Source organism: Coccinella septempunctata, chromosome 7 (assembly GCF_907165205.1).
Source record: "Coccinella septempunctata chromosome 7, icCocSept1.1, whole genome shotgun sequence".
Lineage (NCBI taxonomy): Eukaryota > Metazoa > Arthropoda > Insecta > Coleoptera > Coccinellidae > Coccinella > Coccinella septempunctata.
In genome coordinates this window covers 5,740,456-5,751,899 of record NC_058195.1, presented here as the reverse complement: position 1 = coordinate 5,751,899, position 11,444 = coordinate 5,740,456, and the positions used below count along the sequence as shown (strand labels likewise).

Sequence of the window (11,444 nt, the reverse complement as noted above, 5' to 3'; positions counted from 1 at the left end):
ATAGATTAAAATATTTTTTTTACAACAGCAGATATTAAATGTCAAAAATTCTGAAAAAAAGAAAAAACGTATATTACTAAATATTATACATTATTGATGGATAAATTAGTATATAACATAATGTAGTATGTTTCATTTCACACGATTTATATACTTCCTATTTATATGAACATTCCAAGCTGGAGGAACTGTTTCTGCGAAGGCCAAGGATTTAAAACATCAAAATTTTATTTCCGTCCTCCAAAATTTGAATTGCGGCTAATTTACAGAATTACCCTCATTTCTAGGATGTTTCGGTATAAAATATTTATTTATTACTGTGTACCACTTCCTAACATTAAAATTGAGCTTTTTCATTAGTTCTTTTCGTACTTGAAACATTTAGTACAAAAAAATCGATATTTGACGAATTGAAAGGGTTGCGTTCTACGCAATCATTACCCCTCTCGTTGATAAGAGGGTATTTTCTGTGTGCTCGCTTTCCATTTATGAATATGGGGTGAAAATTTCAACATAGTGGTGTAAATTATTACCGAATATTCAAAACTAGACGTAGATTGAGCGGATGAATGTGATGGTGAATAATTCCGTAGTAAATGCGAGCAACTGCGAATATTCTCAGGCATTTCCGCTTTCCAAAGAATGAATTTTCCATCGTTTGGGGGTCATTTCTCTTCCGGTATCCCAAATCTTCATCAATTCGCAGCCAAATTCTCTCAGGACAATATATCTTCCAATAATGTTGCTTCCAATGAAGAATCAAATAATGCTAGGTATGCTTCCAATGGGTTATCATCTTTTTCCCATAATCATGTTCAATTACAACAACCTTTACTTACCAATAAGTACCAAAATAATTATATAAATCAAGAATCCGGTAATTATGGACCTACAGTTCCAAAAAATGATAAAAGAGGAAGTTTTGATCAAGACTTGACCCAGGAGATTTGTGGAGCTGTTCTACATCATGAAGAGAAAACTTCAGTTCAAAAGGTGAGTTTTCAAAACTTCAACTGTATTCAATAAACTTATTTTGCTTGTCCTTCGAAGATCAAACAAGAGAGAAGGCTGGATGGTCAGTCACAAATTACACAGAGTAATCCGGATGATCACCCACCTACTATTTCAACTACTTGGCAAACTCTTACTTCGGCTGGTTCTACTGTGGCAGATTACTTGTCACACTTGCCAGCATCAACTCTGCCTCTGAGTTTGCATCATTTTCTAAAATATTCTGCAGAAAGCATAAAAAAGGAAACAGCCTCTGAACAAATGGTTCACAATCATAATTCTAATATGAACATTCTTCAAAACAACTCACTCAATATCAGTCATTTGAATGGTTCAATGAATAACGCCATATTCAATAATCAGGTCAATAATTTGGCTACCAATACAGGCAATTCATTGAATGGTTTATCCTCGGCTAATATATCCAACTTTCAAAATCTATCTCCGGTGAAGAAAAAAAAGAAGAAGAAAGTTGAAAAGGAGAAGAAGCCTAGACCGAAGCCAGGTGAAATAAGACTGACAACAGCATTAGATGGTTCGACTCTTTATTGTTGTCCAGAATGCCATATGGCATATCCAGAGAAAGAATTACTGGAGCAACATCTTCTGGGTCATACACTAGAACGTAGATTTGTCTGCGATATTTGTGGTGCTGGTTTAAAAAGAAAAGATCACCTGACTCGTCACAAACAAAGTCACAATCCTGAAAGACCTTATGTTTGCACAGTCTGTCTTAAAGCTTTCAAACGGAAGGAGCAGTTGACACTTCATTTCGTAATACATTCTGGAGAAAAAAGACACATTTGTCCGGAGTGTGGGAAAGGATTCTATCGCAAAGATCACTTACGCAAGCATACGAGGTCGCATATCGCTAGAAGAGTTAAAGCAGAACTATCCCAGCAGGGTGGAGGTGTTTCTCAAAATTCTTCAATGAGTTCGTAAAGTAGGGAGAAATTTCAAAATTTCAAGTTCTAAATTTTTCGGAAAATGTTTGGCTGTGATTTTAGTAATAAAAAAAATTTGGGCTAAATTTAAAATTGTTCCTAATGGGTGGAGATGTGTCGAAATGGTTGGAAAACACTTCTTGGGCCTTGTTTGGTGTTTACTGAGAAAGTCATTGATATACTACCTCAGAGAAATCATTTATTTGTACCAAGTACAACTTTTCAGTTATTTATTTGTTGATTTATGTACATGTTGAATTTTATTTGATGTATTCTCGAAATTGATATTATTTATATTCCAGTTTTTGGGACCCATTATGTTTTTTTCTGAATATGCTTAATGTGTTATGAAATTAATTTATTTTTAATTCACAAAAAATTTATATTTGATCAATAAAATACTGCAATATTGATGAATTTTCAGTAATTTTGTAGTTTGTTTAAAGTAAAATCTTGCTTAAGTATTCAACCAATTGAATGAATTCCCTTTTCAAATATTGCAGTATTGAAGTCAAAAAATAAGAGCATTGAGGCAATACTCTTCAAATTTAGTAATATTCCGAGTTGTGATGAAAATTCCTATTATATATACATATACTGAGATTTCAAAATTTATAGATTTATGCAAACAGGAAAATATTTTTACATATAATGACCCAAGTTTGTAATAATTATTGTGAGTGTTATATTTTTATTTAAACGATGTTTTTTTAATCTCACCGTTTGTATATTCCATTATTCTTCAGTTAGATTGTTAAAATCTGATACAAGAAGTGTCATACGTGTTCTTGATACATTTAAAATTGGGTCAAACAATATGAGTAAGTACAAAACATGTAACCTAATAAGTATACAAATGTAGAAGACAGATTTCGAATTTTTTATACTGCAAATTGGTCACACAGTATGTTTTAGAATAGGATTCAAATGCTTGACTCGAAAAAAATGTTTTCATTCAAGCCGACTATTCTGAAATGTACTCAGACTTGCTTCTTAGCCAGTGCTTCCCATGTAACCCTTGAAAAATAAAATTTATTGTAGTAAATGTTTGTTTTTCTAGAAATTCGGGATGTGAGGTTTGAAGATTTTAAGGTGGCTGATGATTCAGTACAATTCTTCAAGAGAGCCTTAAAAAATTCATTTCACTGCACCCATGAAAGGATATGGTAGAAAAAGAAAAAATCTATAAAAATTTTTATTTACATTCTATAGAATGCCATCTTTATATAAAAACTACAAACCTAATAATATTTCAACCAAACTGATTCAACAAGTTGATTCTATACATATTTGAACTGAATATAACTTTATCACTCAATGAAAAGTGTAAAAGAGGCAATCAAACTTCTCAAAAATATTCCAATAAGCTACGCTCAATAAGCATAGCGAAAAAATTAAAAAATCAGTATTATTACCCAAAACCACTAAAACTATGATTTGTACAGGAAAAAAAATCGAAATTTTGAAGAAACGAATTGAAAATTTTCGCTGATTATTTCAAACTAATACTGATTAGCACACAAACTGACCAATATATATGATAAACGCTTTGTTTAGGCCAAAAATGATTCATCTTAAAAATTTCTTAATATTTGTTCATCATATCACATTTTTTATCAACAATCTTATATTTCGAGAAAATATGTGCTATATTTTCAATCGAAGGAATCGCGCAGGCGTAGAAAATTCCAACACATACAATCCCTTCAGGTCGGTCCAAAATCCAATGTTGACGTCCTCAAGACAAATCAGTCACTGATTAAAATTAAAAAATTACGATATTCTTCAATTTGCACCAATCACTTTGCCCCCTACAGAGTTATAAATCAAAACCCCAATTCATCGGTGAGTTGTTATGACTGCAGGGCGCAAATTGTGGATTTCTTCAGGTATAAGTGTATAATATAGATTTTTAGAATAAATAGATCAATACATCTAATATATACATGTGTCATGTGCAGCTGACAACTCAATAAATGTTTCTTTACACCTCTGAGAAACAAATGAATCAATTGATTATTAATTAATAACGTTTACAGAATTACAAACTGTCGAATAGACTCTTCGAGTGTCGGAACCAGAAATAAATTATCATCAATAAATAAATGGAACATCGAAAGATTTCGTGTTCTATCTATGTATTGTTGTTAAACTGAAGCGAAGAGTTTAAACATCCCGATCACCTAGCCTCGAACTTTGTGAAAATCTAGCCAGCTACACGTTTTGAATTATGCAACGGTCACCAATCCAAACTCTGTAACTGTTAAAATTGCTCTTTGTTATTATTCTCCAGCGAAGAACACAACATATCACACGGGGAGTTTTAGTCTCAATTGATTCATTGAATCCAGAGATTCATCTCCCAATCGCTCATGACTGTCGGATTAAAATCCATTCGAAATGATCACTTATTTTTTACATTGGTAAATTGTTTAGTTTGGTAAAATCGACAACGCTTCGCTAGCGGGTAAAACGACAGTACTGACTTGACTGTTCTCCTCGTCCTGTTGCTGCGTCATTTGGATATGATGTTGGGGCACTTGAATCTGAACGGGTATTTGAAGCTGTTGAGTGGGCATCTGAAAATAAGGATATGCTAGTATAGAATCTTCGGTTCGAAAATGGATTTGTTGTTCGTTAGGATTTTGATTTTGATTATTTGACTCGACTGAATCTTGAGTGTTAACTTGTATTTCTCGTTGCTGTGAGGGTATCTGAAAATCAAGACATCAATTTAGATTTTGACTAAACAGGGATTTTCTAAGTTCCAACTACCTGGTGAAACAACTAAAGCTGAACCGATTCAGCTGTGAAAAAACTTGAAATTTATCTCTAAAGTTACATACAGGGTGTTTAAAATGTAATTATGTTTTTCGCAGAAGTTAGAACTGGCCAAAATAAATGGTTGCTCATAATTATTATTAACCTGTTTGAAATGACAGAGAAAATAATGGTACTCTGCCATTTTGAATATTGAAAATACGAGGATATATTGAAAAATTCTTAGCCTACTATAGTACCAAATAAAATTTCAATGTAAAATTATTTTATTACTCAACATATTCTCCTCTTAATTGGATACATTTATTACAGCGAACCTGCAACGTCTCTAGACCTTTCAAAAAAAATATTTCTTCCAGCTCTGCAAACAAGACCTCCACAGCTTTTATAACCTCCTCGTTGGAAGAAAATTTACGACCTTTTAAACTTTTTTCAGTTGAGGAAAGAGATGACAGTCGGATGGAGCCAAATATGGTGAATAAGGGGGGTGTTCTAGTAATTCAAACCCTAAATCACGAATTTTTTCATGGCAACATGAGATTTGTGTGCAGGGGCGTTGTCCTGCAAAAACAAAACACCTTTGGATAGCTTTCCGCGTCTTTTCTCTTTAATTTTTTCCCGTAGAGTGGTCAGTATTGTCGAATAGTAATCTCCGGTTATTGTCCTACCCTTGTCCAAAAAAATCAATCATGATTACTCCACGGCAATCACTAAAAACTGAAGCAAGAACTTTTCCAGCAGATTTTTGGACACGAAACTTCTTAGGTCTTGGAGAACCAGAGTGTCGCCATTCCATCGATTGTTGCTTTGTTTCTGGATCATAGGAATGTGCCCAAGTCTCATCCATAGTAACAATTCGGTTTAAGAAGTGTACATAGTTTTCAAATCGAGCACAGATCGAACGCGATGCTTCTACCCTTGCACGCTTTTGGTCAACATTCAAACATTTGGAGATCCATTTTGCAGCAATTTTTCTCATGTCCAAATTGACGTGAACTATATGATGGAAGCGTTCGTATGAAATATTCAGTGCTTCAGATATCCCTGTTAGCCCAATTCGACGGTCTGATAAAATCATGTCATGAACTGCATCGATATTTTCGGGGACTGACACAAAAACTGGCCTTCCCGATCGGTCATCATCTTCAATGGAAAATTTACCTCTTTTGAAGCTTGCAGTCCAATTTTTCACGGTCGCATACGAAGTACATTGATCACCAAGGGTATTAAGCATATCTTCGTCAATCTGCTTACTTCTTAACCTTTTTAAATACAGGTACTTAACGATGGCTCGATACTCCAATTTTTTGATTTTCACAATTTCGGTGGACATCTTCTTTCTTTTAATTAATTGCGTAACTATGGTTTACTTTTTTGACCACAAACTTCACACTGACACTTCTAATAAGTTATTGTTAGTTGCTATGGTAACGCAATATTTTTTTTTATGACTGGAACAGGTCCTAGGCTAACTAGATATCAATAAATCCTCGTATATCGGGAATTTTTAGTCAATTTATTTTGATTAGTTCTGCCTTCCGTCGAAAAACACTTACCTTTAAAAACACCCTATATTGTTTCATTAGATTATTTAATAAATTCACCAACTCAAATTTAATATTAAACTTTTCAGTCTACTGCTTGTAATTAATATCAATTTCCTTAAGGAAATTAAAACCAGTCTGCGAAACTATTACAATACAATATCTCTACGTAAACTTTTTTACATACCTGTATTGTGACTTGTGCGGTTCCCTCTTTGGCCAGCAGGTTCTGCCTCTCCGCTTGCTCTTTCGCCCTCCTGGTGATATGAGACCGTTGGTGCTTCCTCAGATGGTCCTTCCTGTAGAATCCCTTTCCGCATTCGTCACAAATTTCAGTCTTTTCACCGGAATGAATAACATAGTGAAGATTGAGATGCTCTTTTCTCTTGAACCCCTTCATGCAGACCGAGCAGACGAAAGGCCTTTCCGGATTGTGACCCAACTTGTGCCGTTCCAAGTGCTCCTTGCGTTTCAACCCCGCCCCGCAAATGTCGCAGATGAACCTCCTCTCGATCTTGTGACCTACCAAATGAGTCTCCAGAAGTTCTTTGTCGGGATAGGCCATGTGACATTCTGGACAGCAGAACAGTGTCGTTCCATCAAGAGCGGTTGCGATATGTACCTGGCCTGGCTGAAAGTGGGAGAAATAAGTGAATCTCAACATCCTTTGAGCAAAAAATTTTGAAATGTAACACAAGTGGCTACAAGGACATTTTTAGCCAACTGTTTCTTTAATTCACAATAATCAAATATACCTTGGGCTTCTTTGGCTTAGCAGGCTTCTTTTTGTACTTCTTCTTTTTCTTATTCTTATCGGGATCTTCGGTATTCTCCTCCTGCTGTTCCATAAATTCAACCGAGTTTGTCAAAACCAGCTGTTGGTCAGTATCGACTTCTGTGGAGATACTAACTTGATCAAGAACGCCCTCTTCAGCAATCTGTTCTTGCTTAATACCTGGAGTGTTGAACTTCAAGAATTGCTGCAAACTCAGTGGTAGAGCAGTGTTCTGCTGCATTTTTTGAAGATATTCCTGTACAGTGGTGCTTTGGAGGTATTGAGCAGGAAAAGTGGTAACCTGTGTACCAGCATCCTGCGGACTGGCATCATCTTTGTTTATCTCGCTTTTAATCAGAGCTACTGGTAGGAGTCCTTCTTTCTTTTCGTTTGGGTCCGCCTGAATGAGTTGTATATCTTGAGGTTGGATGGCTGCGACAACAGTCATTCCTTCCGGTATTCCATTCTGTCCGTCAACCTGAAAATACAAATATGAATCATTTTATTCTTATTATGGCATGAAAAAATGGTACTTACAATCTGAATCCCTTCCTGATTGCCATTATACGCTACAGTCAGAACAGTAGCACCTTGGCCGAATGTCTGAATCGGTATTTGTGTCATGTGAAATTTTTGCTGGTTATTCGGACTTGGAGGGCTCATGGGTTGGGGATTGATCACTTGAATCTGTACAGTCTGCTGAGGATCCCCAGGTTTTGCTCCTGGCATTGTAATAGGGAGAGTGATCAACGTCTGTCCCTGTTGACCATTACTGGTACTTGGTTGTGATGTGGCAAATGAATTAATATCGAACGGTCTGAGGTAGTGCACACCATTCTCTCCACCTTGCAGCAGACCCACTACCTGACCGTTAGGAGTAGTTACATTTTGAGTGATTTTGCCACCTTGATACTGTGTTGCTATGGGCAGAGCAGCAGATATTGGAACACCGAACTGTTGAAAATTCATGACAGCTCGCTGAAAACAAATAGAAAATTTCAAACTCCCAATACAAACTGTTGAAAATTAAAATAAAAAAGAATATCCAGTGCAAGAAGTCCACTAGACATGGGTGATTGTTTTGGTTTAATTTCTCAAATAAATAGATGCTCAACACAAATTGGGATAAAATGATCACCCTAAAAGAACTAAAATAACGATTTTTATATTCAACATCCATATTAGAGTTTGAATTATTGAATAAGGGGATATAAAATCACATCGAAGGTTTATTAAAAAATTTGAAATTGCGGAATAAGGATGTTTATGAATTTTATCATAATTCTAACTGAACATCAGAGAAAATTTCACTTTCACCCATAACAATCACGAAAAGTTCGCGAAATACCAAAAACTTCAATCATCAATTCAAAAAAAGCGCTCAAATTGTACGTACCAAAAATTCAAAATTGACACAGACGTCCTTGACAGTTATCCCCTAACGCAAGAGGGGATGAAAAACTGGAGGATATAAAAGAGTGGTATAAAACGATTTGACACGACTGAGATGTCGACACAGTAGTGGCAGTATCCTCTGGGAAGTGGGATAACGAATTTCAAAAATGGTAGCAAATGATGAAATACAAGAGACAACAGATGGTTCTACCTGTACGTGAGATAGAGACACCGGACTCGAGAGAAATCTGTTCGAGTGGGGCTAAACCCAGTTACCTACTTATTTGTACTTTCACCGGCCACTACACACTTGTTGGAGCTCCAACGTTTTATTCCGCTACAAAATGAGTTACCATGAAGAATACAAAATGTTTGATGAATCACTGAGAGAATTGATCTTCAATCGAATGTTTCTACATATTTCTTCATTCTTTCAAATTCAAATTATGAATTTAAATAAAAGGATGCACAGAATATTAACCAAGAGTCTATGGAGTCTTTTTGTTCGAACGCTCAATATTTTGGAATTTTAAATTGACTCATGAACGTTGAAACGACCTGCAGGTAAAATATTTTAGGGCGAAACCACAGCCGTCTCTAGCCCTTAAAGAAGCGTGTGGCGAAACAACCATCAATAATAGTTGTTTCAGTTTCGCACTATATAAATTATTCGGACGAATTCCTGCACCCAATTCTGAAATCAAACTTCTAGACCATGTATATGGGGAATCTCCATAACCATGACCATAAACCGTTGTACGATGGAGTAAGAGAATTCGAGTGTAGAACAAATAAGAAATTTTATATTTTGATCCTTCCCACAGAGAGGGGAACATGGAAGATTACAACATATTTTTAACCCTCATACCCCCATACTCTGTGCACCTGCTTAACAGGAAATAAATAACAGCCTTCACAAAACTGGAATAAATATAAATTTACATATATCGCAAAATGGATAGTTGTGTATATGTATTTATTTTAGTTACGACGGTCTTGTGGTGCAATTTAAACTTTAAAACTGCATTTGCACCTCCACGTGTATAGACGATAGACCTCCAATTAAAACAGATAGGTAAATCTCGTCGAGGTCTTCGTTGGAGAGTAATAATTGTTGAACAGTTTATTCATAAGGAATTGCATTTGAAGCAGCGATTCACCTTGGAAAATCGTGTTGGGATCGCATTTTTTCGCTAATGACGCTAACCAATTGATTTACGGCAAAGATACGAAGTAAAAACCATGAAGTAAAAGTGAATAGTTAATAAACGGTCTGAGATCTATTAGAAATCAACCTCCGAGAAGTAAAAGCTAAACTCAAGCCAAGGAAAAACGTGTATGTGAGATATCCTAGTCGTCGAATATTCTTCGGTCAACTATAAACTATTTATTATGCTGATGCGTTTTCTTTGAAACTTAGAAAATTAGCAACTTTCATGGATAAACCGGATGATCTTCCAATAATTGATTTTTTCTCATCGATATTCATTACACCCTTTTTTTATTGATAGGAAGAATTATATGAGATGGAACTCTTGCATCTAGATTTTGTAAACCTGTTTGTAATAATTTATGTGTACGCCACTGTTCGTCCAGTAATTACTTCGTATTCATCATAGTCATACAGCTACCAACTGAACTGACTTTCAGGTAGGTAAATTTAATAGGTTCCTAAAACTACGATTGAACTTCTAAGAATCTTTTTGTTCGGCTATAGTAATTCTTGGAAATATTATGTTCCTCGAAATTTAAATAAAAACTTTCGAAATTGGAAGACCATCTTTTTAAAACGGAAACAAATGAAAAAATGACAGATAATAAAAATGGATCATGGAAAATCACTGTGAACGTAGAATGACAAGAATTAAAGGTTACAATATGGTGGAATTAATAAATGATAACAAGCAATCGAAGTCCTCCGTGATTCCAGGAATAATCTGTTCCCAAATGAAGAAGGTTAACGGGCGAATGGGGACAAACATATAACGGTAAATGAAAACGGACGAGCCGTATCTACACAATTCTGGAATACCCGTTAGGTGAACGACCTTGACAAAACCCAATTGTAAATCGCAATTAAGAAAATCGAAAACGAAAACTTTGATACTCCCATTTCGAATACTACGATGACGTTTATTTAAACCAAATCGTGGTGGAGGAAATCGAGAAAAGTGGTGGTGGTTTAAAAGGAACGTGGGGATGAATATATCCTACCAGAATACGGTACGAACACCCCTTCCACAAATTCTACGCGACGAAGCTCCCTTCCCCAAACCCTGCTGGACGTGGGAGAAAAGCGTCTCCCAAATGCCCTTTATAACTCCACACGAACGCTTTTCTGTTTTACTTATCTTAAAACTTACCTCAGAAGTATGAACTATTTGTGAAAAACTACAAACAATAATCGACACTTATTATGTAGTGACACAGCAAGGCAGCACTCGTACGTTGTAAAGTAAATGCCAGTTCTTTACATCTGATGAGTTGAGCGCTTGTGCGCATGGCTTGAGAAATGGGCACGTGTCGATTGCATTTGAATTTTGCCGCCTTAGCAAGGGGAATGCTCCTAAAATCGATTCCTGGTTAAATGGGAAGCTTGTGCGGGTTATTAACAATATCAACCTTACTTCATGCGAAACATTAGTCTTTAAAAAGCTCGATGAAGCTGAAATTGTGTATCGTGATGTTTAGCCAAAAATTATTTTTCATTGCATGATTATGACAACAGGTATTTACGAATAATTTTGTAGAACAAACTATCAATAAACGTGGGTCAAAAATGTACCTCTACCTCGAAATTAAACATAGTATTCCTATATTTTATTATTTCTTCATATCCCTAGGACCCTTCTACAAGATAAGTACATATAGTACTTATAATTTGGTATTTTTTCTCCATTTTGCCTCCGGTATCCACTTAAACGTATGTATTTTTTCATTTTATGAAAGGTCACATGTTTGAAAAGGTCTTTTTCATACAATAAATTATACATG

The 11,444-nt window shown here is 35.4% G+C and overlaps 2 protein-coding genes across 4 annotated transcripts; one reads left to right on the top strand and one right to left on the bottom strand.

Moving 5' to 3' along the window:
- The first annotated feature begins 215 nt into the window (after positions 1 to 215).
- On the top strand, positions 216 to 3,000 carry LOC123316937 (zinc finger and SCAN domain-containing protein 21-like). The gene is made up of 2 exons (XM_044903255.1): positions 216 to 993; positions 1,051 to 3,000. Exons 1-2 carry the CDS (start codon positions 643 to 645, stop codon positions 1,951 to 1,953), a joined length of 1,254 nt encoding a protein of 417 aa, XP_044759190.1. The 5' UTR covers positions 216 to 642; the 3' UTR covers positions 1,954 to 3,000.
- A 137-nt stretch (positions 3,001 to 3,137) lies between these two features.
- On the bottom strand, positions 3,138 to 11,266 carry LOC123317006 (zinc finger protein 182-like). Of its 3 annotated transcripts, XM_044903343.1 has the most exons (6): positions 10,814 to 11,266; positions 7,593 to 8,033; positions 7,236 to 7,533; positions 7,036 to 7,175; positions 6,468 to 6,911; positions 3,138 to 4,534 (listed from the first exon to the last, which is right to left on the bottom strand). In XM_044903343.1, the coding sequence occupies exons 2-6, from the start codon at positions 8,022 to 8,024 to the stop codon at positions 4,388 to 4,390; spliced, it is 1,461 nt and encodes a 486-aa protein (XP_044759278.1). In that variant the 5' UTR covers positions 8,025 to 8,033; positions 10,814 to 11,266; the 3' UTR covers positions 3,138 to 4,387. The 3 variants fall into 3 exon arrangements, with proteins under 3 accessions (XP_044759278.1, XP_044759276.1, XP_044759277.1); XM_044903341.1 differs by having other exon boundaries at positions 7,036 to 7,533; positions 10,814 to 11,264; XM_044903342.1 differs by lacking the exon at positions 10,814 to 11,266 and adding an exon at positions 8,452 to 8,696 and having other exon boundaries at positions 7,036 to 7,533.
- Between the last annotated feature and the right edge of the window lie 178 nt (positions 11,267 to 11,444).

Excerpts from the sequence above, each read along its gene's own strand:
- LOC123317006 (XM_044903341.1), bottom strand. The coding sequence starts at position 8,024 with ATGAATTTTCAACAGTTCGGTGTTCCAATATCTGCTGCTCTGCCCATA. Across the intron at positions 7,534-7,592 it reads ATCAGGAAGGGATTCAGATT|GTTGACGGACAGAATGGAAT; the intron begins GTAAGTACCATT and ends TTGTATTTTCAG. Across the intron at positions 4,535-6,467 it reads CCGCACAAGTCACAATACAG|ATGCCCACTCAACAGCTTCA; the intron begins GTATGTAAAAAA and ends CCTTATTTTCAG.
- LOC123316937 (XM_044903255.1), top strand. The coding sequence starts at position 643 with ATGAATTTTCCATCGTTTGGGGGTCATTTCTCTTCCGGTATCCCAAAT. Across the intron at positions 994-1,050 it reads AGAAAACTTCAGTTCAAAAG|ATCAAACAAGAGAGAAGGCT; the intron begins GTGAGTTTTCAA and ends TGTCCTTCGAAG.